This window comes from Triplophysa rosa, linkage group LG9 (genome assembly GCF_024868665.1).
Source record: "Triplophysa rosa linkage group LG9, Trosa_1v2, whole genome shotgun sequence".
Taxonomy (NCBI): domain Eukaryota; kingdom Metazoa; phylum Chordata; class Actinopteri; order Cypriniformes; family Nemacheilidae; genus Triplophysa; species Triplophysa rosa.
In genome coordinates, this window is record NC_079898.1 from 5,338,369 (window position 1) to 5,359,235 (window position 20,867).

Sequence of the window (20,867 nt, forward strand, 5' to 3'; positions counted from 1 at the left end):
GAGGACAATAAGGAAAATAAATAGGAAGTGCTAGACCCGAGACCTGACAGTCAGTTTGACATAATTTGACTTTAACCCATTTAAAAGTAAGTACGTTAAGTACCATGCAGCCTTGTTTCAAAAGAGATGGCAACAGAGAGGCAGAAGTTATAGATGGTTGCTTTTAAAAAAGGGTAATATTGCAGCTTATTACTGTGTATTATTATACGGATATAGACACGGTAGATCACACCATACTCCTACATAGGCTGGAAAACTGGGTAGGGCTTAAATGGCTCGGTTCATACCTTAAAGGGAGAGGTTACTATGTGAACATAGGCAACCATACATCTGACTGGACACCCATGACTTGTGGTGTTAATAATAATAATAATAATAAATTTTATTTAATGGCGCCTTTCAGGACACCCAAGGACACCTTACAACAGAAACACAAGCAAATAAAACACCAATACATAAAATAAAAATAAAAAGCACAAAGGATTACAATGAATAAGCAGATTTAAAGAGGTAGGTTTTGAGTTTTGATTTAAAAATGTTGAAAGAGTCCAGCTGACGGATATGGATGGGTAGTGAGTTCCAAAGTTTAGGGGCAGCGTGACTAAAGGCCCTGGCCCCCATTGTGACCATTTTAACAGAAGGAATGAACAGGAGACCAGAAGAGGAGGAACGGAGGACACGGGATGGAGTGTAAGGGTGGAGTAAATGAGACAGATATGTGGGAGCAAGGTTACGGAGTGCCTTAAAGGATAGGAGAAGGAGTTTATATTGAATTCTTTGGGATATTGGGAGCCAGTGAAGTTGGATGAGGATCGATGTAATATGTTCTATTGATTTAGTTCGGGTAATAATTCTTGCAGCAGAGTTATGAACATTCTGGAGTCTTGGAGAAGCTTTTGGGGTAAACCGGAAAGAAGGGCATTACAGTAATCGAGACGTGAGGTGACAAGGGCATGAACAAGAACTTGGGTTGAGTGCTGGGTGAGTGATGGGCGGAGTCTAGAAATGTTGCGTAAATGGAAAAAAGCTATGCGGACTGTATTGTTAATATGTGAAGTAAAAGAAAGAGTAGAGTCCAGTATTACACCTAAACTTTTGACCTGAGAGGAGATGGGAACCAAACAGCCTTCAATGCTTATACTGATCGATGGGGATTTGGAGAGTGTAGATTTGGAACCAATGAGAAGAACTTCACTTTTATTACCGTTAAGTTTAAGTTTGTTATTTGTCATCCAAGATGTAATGGCCTGTAGACAGTCAGTAAGTGCAGTGGGGCATGATGAAATACTGGGTTTTGTGGAAATGTACAGTTGAGTGTCGTCAGCGTAGCAGTGAAAGTAAATACCAAAGTGCCGAAAAATATTACCGAGGGGGAGGATGTAAATGATGAACAAAAGGGGACCTAACACTGAGCCTTGGGGAACTCCATGATGTAATGGGGATAAAAATGACTTTCATTTGTACAAACTGTTTCCTGTCGGTGAGATATGAGTTGAACCATTTTAGAGCAATACCAGAGACCCCAGTGCCAGCCAAACGCTCGAGTAAAACTGGATGCGAGATGGTGTCAAAGGCGGCACTAAGGTCAAGGAGGATAAGGATGGAGAGAAGGCCAGAATCAGCTGCACGGAGGAGATCATTGGTGATTTTAACTAAGGCTGTTTCAGTGCTATGTTTAGAATGAAAACCGGATTGGAATGGCTCAAACAGATTGTTATTTTGAAGATGATCCTGAAGCTGTGTTGTAACGGTACGTTCAAGAATTTTGGCAGTAAAAGGTAGATTAGAAATGGGACGGTAATTATTGAAGTTATTGAAGTTTGGAATCTAAACCAGGTTTCTTAATAATAGGTGTAACTGAAGCAGTTTTGAGTGATAATGGAACAATGCCGGTGGACAATGATAAGTGAACTATAGCAGCGAGGACAGGGGAGAGTGTAGAGAGACAAGATTTAACAAGAAATGTTGGGAGTGGATCAAGGGAACAAGTAGATGAGCGAGCTGAGATGATGTGTTCCACAGGGCTCGATTCTCGCTCCGCTCCTCTTCAATTTGTAAATGCTCCCACTTGGCCAAATAATGAAAAAGTACCAAATTGCCTACCACAGCTATGCAGATGACACTCAGATCTACCTAACCCTCTCACCCAATGACTACAGTCCTATTGACTCTCTTTGCCAGTGCATTGATGAAATTAACAGCTGGATGTGTCAAAACTTACTTCAGTTAAATAAAGACAAAACTGAAGTCATTGTATTTGGTAACAAGGATGAAACTAACAAGGTAAACACATACCTTGACTTAAGAGGTCTAAAGACACAAAGTAAGGTAAAAATCTTGGTGTCATTTTAGATTCTGACCTTAGTTTCAGCAGTCATGTCAATGCACTAATCAAATCCGCGTACTACCATCTCAGAAACATAGCCAGAATCAGATGTTTTGTCTCAAACCAAGATTTAGAGAAACTAGTTGATGCTTTCATCACCAGCAGGGTGGATTACTGTAATGGACTCCTTACAGGTCTTCCCAAAAAAGACCATCAGACAGCTGCAGCTCATACAGAATGCTGCTGCCAGGATTCTGACCAGAACCAAAAAATCTGAGCATATCACTCCAATCCTCAGGTCCTTACACTGGTTACCAGTTACTTTTAGAATCAACTTCAAAGTATTATGAATTGTCTATAAATCACTCAATGGTCTAGGACCTAAATACATGTCAGATATGCTTATTGAATATAAACCAAACAGACTTCTCAGATCATTAGGATCAAGTCAGTTAGAGATAACAAGGGTTCACTCCAAACAAGGCGAGTCAGCGTTTAGCCATTACGCCACCCATAGCTGGAATCTGCTTCCAGAAGACATCAGATGTTCACCAACAGCAGCTACTTTTAAATCCAGATTAAAAACACACTTGTTTAGCTGTGCATTTACAACCTGAGCACTGTGCTGGTTTACATCAACTGCACTTCTATTTCTATTTTCTTTTTCTTTTTATATATACACTCACATTTTTAATCAATTTTATTGCTGTTTTATTGTTTCTTAAAATCTAAAGTTGTATTTGTGATCTTAAATCATTAACATTGTAAAGATACGTCTTATTTCTCTTTGTCAATCATTTTATGTAAAGCACTTTGAATTGCCCTTGTGTATGAAATGTGCTATATAAATAAACTTGCCTTGCCTGATATATACTGTAAATTTAATGCATACAGTATACATGCATATAAATACATAGCTATTAAAAATAAAGTATATTAAATTTCATTCTATATTGAGTGAAGTGTGAAAAACAAGCCTTGATTACAAGTAAACTCACAATTTAACCTTATTTGACTTCTCTAATAATGAAATAATGATTCCTGTGTAAAAAATTCAATTTTAGAGCAAACACATTAATACAGTATAAGGCTATATGCAAAAATAAAATGACGACATAATAGCTCATCATCGAGCCCAACTGAGCATCATCCTGTTTAGTTATGAGAGTTCTATTTTTATCAGTAAATAAATAACAACGTCTAACAGATAAGTACGACTGCCAGTAAACATGCCTATATGACAGTCATATGATTTTGTTAGCGTGAAGCTCACTTTATCTTCTCTGGCATGACGGGTGCAGAATAAATGATTCAGTGCCACGGTCTCATTTAACGGTGTAAGAATGAAAGATTCATGTGCCACCATTCGTCCCAGTGAGATTAACACAGAATGACGTGTAGAACAAACAGAAATGTGGGCATCAGTGGTCATAAGAGTGAGAAGAAATGGATGATTGTTCAAAAGCATGACATGCCAACAGAGACGAGAGTAACATCCATAAAGCTATGACTTTACAATGTGCTAAAGTGACAGTTTAAATGCCTCAAATCATGAGTCTTGTTGCCAACTTGTTGGGCAGAGGTGTTCAGTTATTTTTTTAGCCAAACAGACTTACAGTTTGGGCTTCAAGGATGATAAAACTGATTTTACAAATCATTGACTTCAATGAAAGGAGAAACATGAAGTTATAGAAACCAAAGCATCACAGAGTCTTGGGGATAGGTTCTTTTGACTTGCTGCTGTTGCTTACTGAACCAGCTGAGGAGTTCGGGAGCACAGACGAGGGCGTCCGCCAGCGGCTGCCCGAGATCGTGGTGCTGGAACAAAGAGGTTTCAGTGGGGACGGAGAGCCCGCGGCCGTGCTCTTGGGACGAGGTGGGATGGCGGCCATAGAGGGAGCGGAGGAGTTGCCGCCGTTGGCCTTGAGCCGGAATCCTGTTACCAACAGCCATGATGGTGAGGAACAGGAAACGGGGAACTTGTTGCCGGCTGCCCTCAGCCAGAAGCCATCGCCGGCCGCCAGGAGGCGGAGGAGGATCGGGCCGTCCACCAAACGTCCAGCACCACAGCATAGCACCGCGAGGAAGAGCCTCTCGGCTGGCTGAGGACCGAGCGACGGCGTGTCGGGGAACTGGACTATTTTTATTTTCCTCTCTCCCCTCTCTCGTCCCTGTCGCTCGGGGTGCTCCCGGCTCCGTTCTCTCGTCTCGTCGGTGCGTACCCCCAGGTGCTGGGGCTCTCAAGGGGGGCCCCCCCGGGGGGGGAGTAAGCACAGGCGCAGTGGTACCCCCCGGCCTGTGAGGGGCGATGGGGGTATGTAGCGAGGAAGGCGGGACGAGAGCCGTGGGGCAGGAAGGCGGGGCCGGTGGCGTGAGTGATAATGAATATCAGCTGTACGCGCACCGGTCCCGCATGCCTCACAGGGAGCTAGGGAGCATAAGAGGACGAGCGACGGGACTGCCGATGAGAGCGGACCCGGGCCTGGAAATAGGTTAAGTTTGTTTATGTGTTCGTGTGGCCGGCAGTCGACCGTGAGGTGGCTGCTGGCCTGTTATTTGCTGTTTATTGTTTATTTATTTTGGAATTAAAGTTTGTGAATGATGCCGGTTCCCGCCTCCTTCCTTCCCTACATTGAACTTTGTTACAGTGTGATTCGGAATTTTTGAGTATTTTTACTTTCAAAACAAGTTATTTCACAAATTATAAAATAATTGTGACTTATGATGGCTTTATAGAAACTTTGGTTAAAGGAACAGTTCATCCAAAAATGACAAATCTGTCATCGTTTACTCACCCAGGTTGTTTCAAACCTGTATACATTTCTTTGTTCCAATGAACACACAGAAAGATATTTGGAAGAATGTTAGCAATTTTCAGATCTGTGACATCATCCACTACCATAGTAGGAAAAAATATTGTATTTTTTTTGTTCTGTTGAAAACATAATGGGATATTTTGAAGAATTTAGGAAAACAACGAGTTCTCGGGCACCTTTAACTACCATTTAATTCTTCCCACTATGGTAGTGATGTCTCGGAAATGAAAATGACTGACATTCTTCCAAATATCTTTTAATTTATACAGGTATGAAATAACATGAGCGTGAGTAAATGATGACAGAATTTTCATTTTTGGATGAACTATCCCTTTAAGTGATTATTCAATCACATGTTTACTTCACAAATAAAAAATAAATAATAAATAATATTCGGAGCCAGGTGGTCGAGTGGTTTGTGCTCCGACATGTGGCGCCGGTGCGTCCTGGGCGACCCGAGTTCGAGTCCCGGCTCGTGGTCCTTTCCCGATCCTTCCCCCTCTTTCTCATCCACTTTGCTTCCTGTCCTCTCTGAAAAGAGTCTCTCTCTCTGTCAAATAAAGGCAAAAAATACGCCAAAAATAAATCTTAAAAAAAAAATAATATTAATTAATAATAAAAAAGTATCAAAATAAATCAATGAACTTACAACAAGATATAGTGGTGTTGCAATTAAGTTATGTTGACATATCGTATTCATAATTTGTAACGTAAAGAACCATTAATAACAATCTAAAATTGGCCCTTTCTATTTAAACATTATTTAGACTTACAGGGATAGTTCACCCAGATATGAAACAACAGCAGTACCCATTGACTTTTTGTGCATTGGTTTTGTGTCTGTTATGGTTGTGTCGTTGTTTGTTTACCAATATTCTTCAAAATATCTTCTTTTGTGCTCTGCAGAAGAAAGAAAGTCATGCAGGTTTGGAAGCAGACACGTATGAACCTTAACACACAGTGTAAACCAAGATACTGGCAGTGACCAACAAACAAAACATTTAATATATGTTTAAACCATAAAAAGAAACAGTATGTTAAACAATAGAAGTTGAACACTGTATTCACATCATTTATTAATGTTGTGATGCATGCTGACAACTCAAATATGTGAATGTGATCTTTTTTCATATAATCACAAGTTTAACAAAACCTGGGCAGGACGGATATTTTAACACAAATCTCACTTATCTTATTTGTGAAATAACATTTTCCTTTGGGTTATGCAAGTCTTGATAATGTTGTAAAGAATTACTTCGAAAAATTGTTGCTTGCTTAAACTAGAATCCGGCCCTTTCATTGTTTATTTCATTGTTGCTTTGGAATGAGGACTGAGGTAAAATGAATCATCTTTACTGGAATCCACGAACTTCTGCAGATGTCCCAAGGTCAGACAGCCACTGCTACTTAGCTAAAATATCTGAGGACCAGGACCAATGGATTTCTCTGGGCTTTCTTCAAAGAGCATGTCCTGTTCTTCACTTGAAGGCCACAGAGGTTGGGCTTTGTAATAGGGACCTCTGTTTCATCCGCAGCTTGTTGGACTTTCATTCACGAGGATGTTGTCAAAAGGCTGAGGCTGTGCTGTGAGCCATTGGGCTGAATGCACTTTCTGAGAATGGCTGAGGCTAGCTGGCCCTATTCATTAAAAAAACACACGGATACTCAGAAAGTAGAGATAAAAGGATTGATCCATTTTCCTCGATTTCGATCTGTCCGTCGAGAGGAGATCGGTCATTGGGTTGGTTTTGCTGGTCTAAATGTTAAAAAAAATTTGAATGATGAGAAAACTTTCTATGTGACAAAAGTATATTGTTCTTTTAAGAGTTAAAATAGCTATATCAGGAGAACAGCTCTTATGTGAAATAAAGGACAGTGTAAATTGGAATAATAATGTACATTGATTATAATCTTCTGGATGAAATATTCAGCTGCTTATTTTATGTCTACAGGAGGGAGATCATTAAAGTAATAATTAAGCCCCTCCCGTACTGTATCTGTACACCCAAAAACATACACTCTAAAAAGTTATTTTTCATGAAACAATTTACATGCAAAATTTTTTAGTATATTTTAAAGCTATGAAATCAATGAAATATATAGTTTCAATTGTGTAAATGTAAGTAAGAAAAGAAGTAAATCTGAGTAACTTAAATAATTCACCAAAAATATTAAGTGAATATTAAAAATATTTGTTAAATAAATACTATTTTATCATTAAATAAACTTAAATATTATATGTAAATTTTAGAGAAATGAACTGTTACATTTTTATATATTTTTTAACATGTCCCACTGAAAAAGTTAAAATATTTTCTTAAGTTAATATAATTGTGTATTTTCGTGATATTTACTAAGCCGCATGAATTCTTTGTCACTGGCACAAAGAAGGATTGTACTAAAAAGTATACGAGGTTGAATGAATTCATAGAAATAAGCCAACTTGTAAAATTGTTAGAAAAATTGTTGCATTGGTTGTTTTGTAAACTACTGTCTGCTGACACTGTATTTCATTTCAGGTTGTCTGGCTTCATGTTGCCATCACCCATCGTAAGTTCTGGGTCAATATTGGCACTGTGGTTTACTACAGACTTCGCCGTTAGTGCCCAAGGATTTAAAGCAATCTATGAAGGTAGGAAACATTGTTTTTTTTACTATATGAGCTTGTAATGATTATTTGAGTCAACGTGGCTACAGGGCCTGGAGTAATGTGACCTTTTAATTTGTCAGAAACAAATACATAACGACAGACAAAACCACAGCACATTGCTAAACGCATTTTGTCACTGTGCACTTTTGTATTTTAGCTCATATATGTAAGGTTAATATCTGTGATTTTGGAGATAAACGGCTTAAAATTTGCTTAAGTGCTCATTTTGAACAAATACTGAATAAACTCTTGTTATATCATAAGTATTTACATAGGGTGCCATCACTATTGCCCCTACTGTACATTATTACTCTATTATTAATGCATTATACCCCTGTGGGGGCCTTCTAGCTGTTCTTATATTTACATGACATGTATTCGAAACAAATTAATATTCAATAAACAAAATATGTTTTTGATCATCATTTGAAAAACAAAATCCTTAAGGGGCGCTTGTAGCCCCATTGTACCCATCATACGTGTTAAAGATTAAAGACAAACCATAGAGCCCGCTTGTTTTTTCGAGTATCAGTGATTTTGCACATTATGCCTGTCGGTGGACTGGCTTGTTACCACCCTTGGAATTTTTGCCCCAGGTGTATTTGCTTAGTTCTGGTTTAGACATCTGCATTAGTGACGACAGGGCGGCACATGGATCACCATGATTTGTTTTGGCAGGTTGGACTGAAGTCTAAGTCTAGGGTTGCATTTAAATATTCTTATAGGCTTCCATCTCTCTCTCTCTCTCTCTCTCTCTCTCTCTCTCTCTCTCTCTCTCTCTCTCTCTCTCTCTCTCTCTGTCTCTGTCTCTGGTTTGTTAAAATACTGTCTTGTTTCCTACAGTGTTTGGTTTTGTTTGCTAGTCCTCTGTAGATTGATTGTAAGGCTCAGGGAAACTGGATTTACACACCCTGCAAACTCATCAATGGGCTTTTTAGATTAGCTTTGGGATTAAAATAGTCACGCTGGACTCAAGTGGATTTAATTCTGTTCTGTCTTTGTTACCTTGAGCCGTTTTTTATGTTACCTGCTGCTAGTAAAGTATTGAAATATTTCTTGTTGTTTAGCAGAAGTTCACAGATTTATATTAGGGTCTTTTCCCCACATAATACTACTGTATGGCTTCAGAGGAATTGTAACATAGTGCACATATGGACTTTTATTTTGTAATACCTTTTGGATCTTGTAACACCGTGTCCTAACCAAACGCGACGCCACGACACACGATAAAAGGTATCTTTTCCATGTTAACCAAAGGTTTTGTCCTAACCAGCCGCGACAGGGCTGCGCGACGAACAACGGAAATGGTTTCTATTTCTGCGACGTCGCGGCTGACAGCTCCGCCCACACAATGATCTCATTCGATGTAAATTCTGCACCTCATGAATATTAATTGCCAAACATAGATGATGACAGGCCATATACATTTGATTACATACTTTTAGATTCTGAAATTATAGCATAGCGTCCGGTGAGGCAACACAGAAGTCATGAGAACAGTACGCATTTTTCTGCATGTGCACTCTTCAGCTGCAGCGTGAGAGGGTGCGTGGACAGAGAAAAACTGTTCTGATTGGCTGCGTTTTGTGATTGATTGTCGCGTCCCGCCCCGCGTTTGGCTAGGATTCGCTGTAAGCCCTTATGTGAAAAAGTGCACTATAATATACCCAAATGTACTTAAAGTGCTCTGTTATCATGCACTCATTTTGTACTTAAAGTGATAGTTCACCCAAAAATTCTGTCATCATTCACTCACCCTCGTCATTTCAAACCTGTATGACTTTTTCTTCTGCAGAACACAAAAGAAGATATTTATAAGATTGTTGTTAACTGGCCCCATTCACTTGCATTGGTTTTTGTGAAAAAAATTCACACAGGTTTGAAATGACAGGAAGGTGATAAAATGATGACCGAATTTATATTTTTAGGTAAACTATCACTTTAATATACAAAAAAAGTTAAACTTGAGAAAATCTATGTGTACTGTTTTGAGACACCATGAATACAAGTACAAAAAAATGATATGTTTATTATATTAAATACAAAATTCATGTGTGGCAATCGAGCACTTTAAGTACATTATGGAAGTGTACTTAAAGTGTATCTGGGCCATAATCTTATGAATAAATACTTTGTCAAGATTCTTCAAAAATGCTCATTTTCTGTGGCTGACTTTGAATTTTTGTGTAAACCATTCCTTTAACATCTAAATCGTGACCTTCGAAGCATAGTTGAAACGCAGTACTGCCCTAATGGATAAAGTTCTTCAATAATGGATAAAAATAACAGTTCAATAGCTCATGGTGACCAGTGTCCCACGTAAGGTCGCCCATGCCAAGCAACCCCAAAACCGCAGTGCTTTCAGACAGTGACAAACCCTCATGGATTTTTCATGAACTTTAAATATCACTGGAGCTTCGATCCCCACCCCTTCGTAGGACTATCGTATATCTCACACAATGTACCAAAACGTATGACTTGTAAGACCTGAAGCCCATGAATTATGCTCAGCGGTGTCACTATTCTTGTCGACTTATGGGTACGGCGTCGTATTTTCATTCTTTATTTCTCTTTTAACCTCTTCCTCGACGTGAACTACGGCAGGCATAACTCAAGCGGCGGTCTCCTGAAGTCTCGTTAGGCGATAACTACGGGCGGCTCAGGAAGCCTGCGTGAACAGCGTCTTTTGCAATACCATCATCCATTTGTTGATGTCAACGCTGCGCCTGAATCACAGTCTATTTTTATGACCATATGGCCGTCACAGAGACACTGCTGTGGAATGCAGATGTGTTGACAATGTGCGATTTGTACGTGCTGCGCGACAGATACGTTTTCCCGGTGTGAAAGCATTATTTCCTGCTCCTGCCACGAAGTCCTCCCGTTCCTTTTAGCCTACTGAAGTGCTACTGGTTCCGTGATGCCTGTTGCTTTTGATTCAGAACTGTTCACAGAGATCTTTGCTCGGTGGTTTTGCTTCAGTTTCCACCACAGTGTCATTCATAATTGAAATGTATGAAAGTTGGGGCTAGAGTTTCGTTCACTCGGCTTGGTTTTATGTGTATTAGCTGAAGTTCAGTGAAGTCATCACTGTGTATAATTTTCAGTGAATGTGTGACCTTTTTCAGTTATGCATTGCGGCTGCGCCTCTCACCCCATTACAGCCCAATCCATCAGGTTAATGATATTTTGTATAGGCGTTTCCTCTTGTGGCCAAATGGGCACGGTTTAATCTAACGGAATCAAGCTTTTTTCCCTCTTTTATTTGGTTCTGTAGCCACTATGCTTGGAAGTTCAAACATCAGATGTCGGCTGTAAATTAGCAAGTGTAAAAACGTGCCAAGACTGCACATAGATTTTTTTAAACAAATACACAAACACGCATAGCATTCGTTCCTTTTTTAGTGAGTTTTTAGCATGTCCAATGTCAGGTATTGGTATGCTTGAATAATTTCTGTGATTTCATAATAAAAGGCTATTATAGACTGTTTCAAAGTGACAACATAAACAAACGTTACTGCGCATGCGCACGTTCGTGGACCGCCCTTAACTTCCGGTACACATTCACAAACAATAGAGTGCCTGTAATTAATTTCTGATCACAATCAAAAGAAACCGAGAAGAAGCGTTACTTGGCTAAACTTGTCTCTCCAATATTTAGAATTAAGACTGACCAAGCTCAACCGCTAGATGTCAATGTACCATAGGGTTTCTTTAAATGCGTCAAAACTACAGGATCCATTCAACAAATTGTTTATTTAATAAAATGATCATACAACAAAATACAGCAAATCGTTTATTTAATACAATTGTTATACAATAAAATAATAATAGAAATTAATATGAACATAAATTAAATAAAATATAAATAGTTATATTATTGGACACTAGCCAAACACAGACCAGAAGTTAACTGCAGTCCCAACGCGTACATCCAATGCAACGGTCTATAATAATGACTTCAGTTGGTTGACTCTGATGCAGATTTATTTTTTTGTTAACACTCAAAAAGTCCTACTTTCATATAGATTATTTCATTGGATGTACGTGTCTGGCCCGAAGTTAACTTTTGGTCTGTGTTTGGTTATAAGTTATAACAATTTATTTTATATTTAATTTATATTCATATTAATGTATATTAAAATTGTATTATATAGTAATTGTATTAAATGAAATTGAATCTACTCAACAGTTATTGAATTGGAAGTTAAGTTTGGGCCACATAACGTTTGTTTATGTTGTTGCCACTGAAAGCGTCTATAACAATAGTTTTAGTAAAATATGTTAACAAATATTGCTCTTATTATTTACAAAACAAAATTGATTGAACATTATTTAAACATAAAACTAATGTTTTCTAAATAATAACTTTTAGGTCATAAAAATGGAAATGTATTTTGTTTTCTGGTTCAAACAATTTGAATCTATTTGGCTGCTTGGTTAATGTGAAGAGCGAATGTGGAAATATTTAATTGTATATTATTATTTATTGATTGCACGTCCAAGGCATGTTGAGCGTTACTGTCAGTTGTTGCATTGTTTTCTCCTCAGCTCTGCAACAGTTGGTTGGAAATAAAATGCAGAAATTCACTCCACAAGCTAATGAATTACAAATACTGTGAAATAAACGGTGGCTTGCAGGTCCCGGACTTATTGTGTGCCATTAAATGTTCAAGTATGCAGCAGTATTTCATCTCTGTCTGTGTGCATTGTCGTTCAGATCATGACATCCGTATATATCCCGCAGGTTTCCCAGCAGCCTTTAGAGTGCGGCTTATGGGCCATTACACCCAACTAATTGTAATCTATTTGCCTGCAGTGTTGAGCGCCACAGCAGTATACTGAATGAATGTACAACCTCTCAGCAATTTTCACTTTTATTGCTGTCAGAAGTCCTGGATGGCGATATTTGCTCATTTTATCATCAGTGCCACGCCGCAGTTAGCGTTAGCGCCAAAGCTGTTCGGCCACTGTTGCGATTTTATGTGGCACTATTTAAATAGCACAAATGTTCGGTGTTCATTTACGCACCTTCATGTTGTCCAAAACCTGGATGACCGCACATGATTCATTTTTGGATACATTTCTTAGCTTCTTACGTTTACTAAACGTTGTTGTTAGTGTAAGGTAAGCTCGGAGAAACAGGTTATTGCTAAGAGGTTGGAGATTTGAGGGACTGGAGTTTCATTTATCAACTTAGTCAATAATATCGATTGCAGACTTGACAAATCTGAGCTCAGTTTGTGACATTGAGATCTCTTTTAAAACTCTAATGGAGACATTTGTGATTTTCTCAGATGAGATATTACTAGGGATGTAACGGTATTGTAAATATCGAAGTATCGCGATAGCATTTTTTTCGATACTATCGTGGTCGCATGACGATAGATCTTCCAGGCAAAGTGTAGTTTTTTCAGCCGAATGGAGCGAGTTGAGGGAAGTGGGAACTACAATTCCCATCAACCCATGCGTGCCCATCATCCTCTGCGCTCTGCTGCCGCCCGCTACAGATCAAGTTGAGCGAAAATGGCGGATGCCGCTAGTGGCATAGAAACGGATTTACAAATTGTTGAAGCTAGGGCTGGGCGGAATGACGGAATATTCTGTTACCGCGGAATAAAATGTCAACCATAAGAGATTTTTCTATTCCATGTATTCCGCGGAATGTAAATAATTGGGCGTGGTTAACTCGGCACTCTGCAAATTAGGCGCTATTCTGAAAAAAACGAATGAATGAATCCACCCGTAACAAATAAACGTATCAAACATTCTTTTGACCTTCTTTCAGTCTGTAGTTTAGTGATCCGCTCCAGTCCGGCGCGTTCTCCTTCACCCGCAGTGCTCGTGCAGGGATCTGCGCCAGCGTTTAAAAAAGCTCATTCTCAACAAGTATTTCAGAAGTCAGGTTGTTTTGAAAAGCTGTTAATAGTTTTATAAAGTTTAACTTCAGGCGAGCCAAGGTGAAACTTGCGTTGAAATGCGCGATGATGCTCGCGAGCGCGTGAGCGCTTTGATGTGACGCGCTTCTACCTCCAGTTTTGGGAGACACGTGAGGAGTCACCAGAGACTCGCAGTGCAAAAACAAGCCCGAGAATAAACAAACCTAAAGACAGAGAGTAGCAACACACTAAAAGTGCTCATCTAATAGAGAGTGAAGAGCGATAAAGACCTACAGTACAGACCCCATGAACACCAGTTTAGTCATATACTGTACTCTCATTGTTTGTGCATATTCATACTTTATTGTTATATATGTTGTCTATCTTCCTACTGTATACATATGATATAGCCAGAAGATAAATTTGAATAAATAATACATCTGATTATCAGAACTTAATTTGATATCTTTAGTATATTTTCATAACTTACCTACATTTTAACTATGGTGAGCATTTAAATGAACTGTAATAAATAAATTAGTTAAATCAATCTAAGAAAAATGAGGTATAAAATATAGAATTATAATGGGAGATTGTTTCATGAAATATATCGTTACCGTGATACAAAATTACTCATTCCTTGAAATAGATTTTTGGACATTCCGCCCACCTCTAGTTGAAGCTAAAGCGAATTATAAATCGCATGTGTGGAAGCGTTTCGGTTTTCCCTAACAAGAAACGAGAAAAGGTGACGGACAGACAAAAAACAATATGCAGACACTGCCAGACTGCGGTGAAGTACAATTCGGGGAATACGACTAATATGAAGAGCCATTTGTTACATCACCCCGAAAAGTTTCATGATGATACAACGAGAAAAAAAAAATAGCAGTGAGTGAAGCAGTGAATGAGGTGAGTGTGTGAGTGAAGCAGTGAATGAGTCGAGTACCTGACTGGTTGTGAGTTGTTAAAAGTTGACAAACAACTCAAACTTTTTTCATTTTAATTTTTTCATGTTTCACGTTCTCAATTTTTATGTTATTAATTTTTATGCTATTATATTACTGTTCTTTGCACTTTAAAATTACCTAATCTAAAAATAATAAATGTGATCTTTGTTCAGTCATAGTTTAATAAACACTTATACCACATTTTTCCAAGTCTTCATTTGTTTTGTTTTTTTCCTGCACAAAATTCAATAAATATCGTATCGCAGTCTTCATATCGAGGTACTATCGTACCGTGAAATGTTGATACCGTTACATCCCTAGATATTACTGAGATCTGTGTCTTATTGGTGGTCTCTAAAAAGGTCCATGTAATAGTTTGACATAACTACAGAATATCAGTATATTTAAGCACCATTTTGTACCTTGTGGTGTGTCATTCATACAAATGATAATATTAGAGTTTTGCCAGAGATTGTGAATAGTACAGTCCTTCCCAACCTGTTGCTACCCCATCCAATCCATATTCTTCAAAGACTTTAGGTTGACTTGCATCAAACGATGTAAAATTGTGTTTATGCAAAGTGTAAAGTGTTCATTTTGAAATCACACAGCTGCACTAGAGCTTCTTTGCCGAGTCTTCACTAATCTATGTTAACATTTATTTACATTGCATTAGGCTCCTCAGGGATCTGCTTTATCTGCTCAGGGACAGCAACATCTTAATCACTGGAATATAAATCCGACATTGTTTGCTTCGGATGCTACGGCGGTCGAGTAATCGTGTCTTATATTTAGTTCTCTAAAATGAAGTATCTCATCAGAGCTTTATTGAAAAGATTCAAATGACACCTCCTACCTCTGATAAGGGCCAATACGGGAAAGGCTATGGAAGATATGAATCACTTAATTTCCCTACTCGCAGCCAAATCCAGAGATAGTAGCCGGTCTGTCAAATGTGATGAGCTGTCTGACAAACATTTAATCAAGCCTGCAGAAGTAGAGACAGGAATTTAAAGACAGGACAAGTGGATGGATTGGATTACACTCGGGGTCTACCCTCGCTTATCAGAGCACTGGTCTGTTCTGTCTGGACACTGAAGCGCTCATCTCAAGCGTCCGCCGCGGTCAAGAGCTGATGCTAAAACACGTTAAAAGCTACTTATTCGGTTGATGCTCATTTCATTTGTCTTGTACAAGTCCAGTTCCCAGAATTCACCTGCTACTACATGCTGTGGTGCTTCTTGACATTTATTTACATAATGACGGTGGAGTAGAGGTTTTAAAAGTAGCTTTAGTAACAAGTCGAAACTTAAATAAATAAATAAAACCAGTCTTTTTTTATAGTGTTATAGTATGCAGTACGAACTCAAAGGAATGATGATACCTGAGTGCTGTCTGACTGACGGGCGGCTGCTTTTGAACACTCATGTTCTTTGAAGAGCTCCTGCACATTGTGGTAATACAGCAGCACACGTGATTGGTCAGATGTAGTCTAAAGACATTCATGTAGTAATAAAAGCAGTTGTTTACGGCTTAAGTAAATATAAACAGACAGAAATAAATCTATTCTGTTCATTAGGCCTTGGTGTGTAAATGCAGCCTAATAGACCTGCCACTGTATATACAGTGTTATTAATATTAATGTTAGTCATGTGTTTTTTTATGAAAAGATTTTAAGTACATGGCACTTGATTTGAGGAAAAGGCTGGAAACTACTTGGAAAAGCTTGAATAGGCTAAATTAGGGATTGTATTTAGAATCATGTTTTTATTTTAGTAATGTGATGTATATCCGATGACATGAGAAAAATAGAGGGTGTGGCTTTATTTCCACTGCATACTGTTTGGATGTAGAAAAACAAACTGACGTCATCAGAGAAGGATCACCACTCCAGAGAGGAAGTAGATTTTCAGATTTTGAGAGCACATGTTTTTTTTAAATGAAATGAAATAAATGATCAAAACAATATAAAAAGATAACAAACAAAAAAACTCTAAACTAGACTTGACTTGACTTAAAATATAAATAAAAAATATATAAAATTTACATTTACATTTAGCCATTTAGCAGACGCTTTTATCCAAAGCGACTTACAGATCAAATACATTTAAAAACAAAGCAAAGCAAAACAAAACAAATAATAAAGAAAAAAAACCTAGACTTAACTAAAATAAAACATAAAAAAATAAAACAAAATAAAACAAAACATAACATAAAATATGGAAAATAAAAAAACTGATGAATCATGCTGCAGTATTCCATAAAAAATAAGAATTGTCAGTTTAGATTTTATGGCCCCTTTAAATCCAGCTTCAATTATAAGTGTAGATTTTCACGGATCAGTATGGGTTACACTTATTGGCAAAAATTTGGTTAGTTAAAAAAAGGTCAAATTTTCAGTGATGTGAATATATGCTTTTCTGTCATAAATGTTTTTTCAATATTAGAAGCATCACAAACTGCGCTTGAGAAAATATTTGTTTTGAAGTAAATCCAGCAGCAGAAGTGAAATGCTCAGCGATCTTTGCTTTTGCTGGACCTTTTGCCTTTATTTCATCCTGAAATTTTCACTGGGGATTAAGCGACGGAGCGGATTTCGATATGAAGGAATTCCTGTGGTATTCAGAGTGAATGTGTTCATCACATGGCAGCACAAGAAGGCTGTGTTTGCCTTTGCGTATGGCATGTCTAGAGGCACTTTTCAGATTTGTGCTTGATTTGCTTCATTTATAATTGCATTTGAGTTTGAACTGCAAGTCTGCATGTTGGAAGGACGTTTTCAGACATCTGTGCCCCATTTTTCAAAAGTATTTCTCATTTCCTATGAGAGGAGAATTTAATTCGTTCATAATTGTAGCATGGAGTGTCATCACTGTTAAATAATATCCATAAACATAACTATGATTTTGTCAGTGAAACATGACAGATGGCAGGCATGTTTCTTTTTCAGTCACAAAAACTGTTGTATTCCCATGATGCACTCTGCATCGTGAAGTCACCAAAACTATCAAAAAGAATGGGAACAGTGATGGACCACACACCGCTGTCACCATTAATACATCACTTTCATGTGTGAAATATTGATTCCCACTTGCTTTGGCCAGAAACACCTCAGATGACTTGTTAAATTACATCTAAGAGAAGTTCCAGTCCAGCTGAATTTATGACAGTGTAGTTAATATTTAAATATATTGATTGTCTTAGCTCAATATGACCAAGGACAAGAACGTATGTCTTTTCTACAATCCATTCAAATCAAATCTCCTTCACTGAAAGCACACTTTTCCTCCAAGTCTGTGCACTAAAATGTCCACCTTTCCCCAGGGAACTGAGCTATGTTCCTCAAACAGGTTTCCAACATTTGAAATATTGCACTTAGTGACAAAAAATATCGCCTTCATCCAAGCAAAAATCCCAGAGGCATGAGGGGAATTTCACCTCAGTTTCTCCTGTTCATTGTATTCATGATGCTTGGAGCTGCATTTCTAGATTCAGTGTGTTTTGTGCACTTCGTGTTTTATTTACAATGTTATGTTGATTTTTTTATTTGAGCATTTCCTCCAAAATTAAGCTCAGACCTATTCTTTCCCGTTTTCAAGTGACCAGGATAAACTATTGGCACACAGACAGCAGCTCTGTGCAACATACAGACATCCCAATACTCTTAGACGCATTGAAACTCATACCGATCACAACTAATACAACTTTATTGACAGCGAGGGAATATTAGTATATTAAAATCAACATTTTCGTGCTTTGTCCCTCATTTTGGATTTTGTTTCATTCATTGAGCTTGTACAATCTGACCTCACAGAAAAACAGCTTTGACTTTGAAGACTTTGGGAAGGTTATCATGTCAGCAAGATTTGTAACAGATCTTTTAAGAAAGTTCTAGTGTAAATATAAGTTTATCAACAGCTACTATAGACTTGTGTCATGTATTGACTAGGGCTGTCAAACGATTAATCGCGATTAATCGCATCCAGAATAAAAGTTTGTTGTTTACATAATATATGTCTATGTACTGTGCATATTAATTTTGTATTTATAAATACAAACACATACACATGAATACATATTTAGGAAATATTTACATGTATTTATATATATTTACTAATAATTGAAATTATATATAAATGTTTCTTAATTTTTTGATTTTCCTTAAATATATGCATGTATGTGTATGTGTTGATAACTACAAAATTATTGTGCACAGTACACAGATATATATTATGTAAACACAAACTTTTATTCTGGATGCGATTAATCGTATTGACACCTATTCACTTATAATGGCGGTTTATGGTGCAAGCACAAAATAAAAGTCCCATAGACTTCCATTACATTTCACAGATTCTGCATAGAGGCTAATTTGTATTGACTCTCTCGTATACAATTTGTATTCACTGTTTAACCCAAAATATTCATTTAACACAAAATGGCAATACAGCATTAGTGTGTCTCTGCTTACAAATACGTCAGGCAGTATGACTTTGTTTGACCTCTCTTTTAAACAATATTTCCTTAAGCAAATTTCAATTCATACGCCTTGAAAAAGAAAAATGAATCCGTACACATGCATTTACATGCAAACTGGACTTTCAAAACGCTCGCGTGTGAAATCCGTTGCGTGATGCTTATGATAGAAAGATATTGGGAGAGATAGATTACTATTGAACATTCGGGGTCAGTTCAGTGATATTGCTAGCATTACATTTTGGGGAAAAGAAGATTCTTCACAGCACAGAGATGTTATTCTGAATCATGTTATAGAGCTATGAAATACGATGGCTCGGAGCGCTTGATGGAGTAGCCCAAAAATATATATATATCAGAGAGCAACGTGTTCCTTCGGCACAGTAATGGCATCGTGAGATATTGTCTCTTGCTGCGTAAAGTAGTTTGTTTTTTTCTCTCTTTGCTTTAGGCGGCTTTCAGGTTGTTGATCTCTGTAATTCGTTTTGAAAATCACCAGGTCTATGAGACCGCAGCTTCACAGATGGTTGGATTAGCTATTTCATTCGGATCTCCAAAAGCCATAACTGCTTTTGTTAACGCGGCGAGAGGGCGGAGAAAAAAAACAGGCCTTTAGCTAGATATTATTTTTAGGAAGATTATTTCGCAGACGGTCACACAGCATATCATCGCTGTTACTTATCCTGACTGCATCCCTAGGTTTTGATATGACTTTAAAGATGACCCGCTCTCGGCAATTTACACACGCCTGAAATAAATCAGGCACTGTCTAGTGGTGTTCAGGTCTTTTGTGGTATTCGGTGCTTAGGACTCAACCCCACCCCTGTTGTTTCCCAGTCCTACATGTAATACAGGTGGGCAAACAGAAGAATGGTTTTGTCATCATCAATGTACAGTTACGCAGCTTTTACTGCCTTGACAAACTAACACAGCCAAATCAACTGAGCATCTGCGTGACGCTGCCATTATCATGAGGGTCATTCTGAGGTCTGAAAATGCTTATGAGAAAAGTTTAACAGCAGGTCAGGTGGTCCTCAGTGGGGATGGATGAAAATCTTCATGTAAATCGGAGTTTGGATACAGTTGAACAGTTAAAATGAACATTATCTGAAACATATTAAACAGAGATATACACGTCCCTATGGGTAAAAGTAGCTGTTACATGCCAGGAGGAGGAAGTTGGTAAATACTTTTTATCGTTTTGATGCAAGATTATGTTGACAATTTTATACTTTAAATGTCAGTTTACTATGGGTAGTTTTATAGTTGGTTTCTTTCAGGTTGCTGACAGCAGTTTGGTTTTAAAGAGGTTTAAAGTCATCTGAACTGAGAGCATCTTTGAGTCCTGTTTGCTCTGGGGTGTGCTTCCCTTTTTTTGCCATATAGGTACATCCACACTAATGCGTTTTAGTTTGAAAACGTCTCGGTTACGTTTGTAACCTCGGTTCCCTGATGGAGGGAACGAGACGTTGTGTCGAACCGGCAGATGGGGTTCGTCCCTGAGAACCAATCGCTTCCGACTACTTAGAAAAGGCCAATGAAAATTGGCAAATGAAATTTGCATGCCGGACTCCGCCCCCGGAAATCCGGGTATAAAAGGGAGACGGCGTGCTACATTCATTCACCTTTGTTCTGAGGAGCCTGAGACCTCTCACAACTGCTGCAGAGGACAGCACGTGTTGTGGCAAGGAGGACACAACGTCTCGTTCCCTCCATCAGGGAACCGAGGTTACAAACGTAACCGAGACGTTCCCTTTCTGTCGGTCTCTC

At 38.2% G+C, this 20,867-nt stretch overlaps 1 protein-coding gene across 2 annotated transcripts in view; it reads left to right on the forward strand.

Moving 5' to 3' along the window:
* Window positions 1–20,867, forward strand: part of csmd1a (CUB and Sushi multiple domains 1a) — a 480,783-nt gene that overhangs the window by 208,459 nt on the left and 251,457 nt on the right. For both annotated transcript variants that reach the window (XM_057341293.1, XM_057341294.1), the window contains exon 3: window positions 7,662–7,774. In XM_057341293.1, coding sequence (XP_057197276.1) covers window positions 7,662–7,774 — 113 coding nt within the window. The remainder of the gene's footprint in view (window positions 1–7,661; window positions 7,775–20,867) is intronic.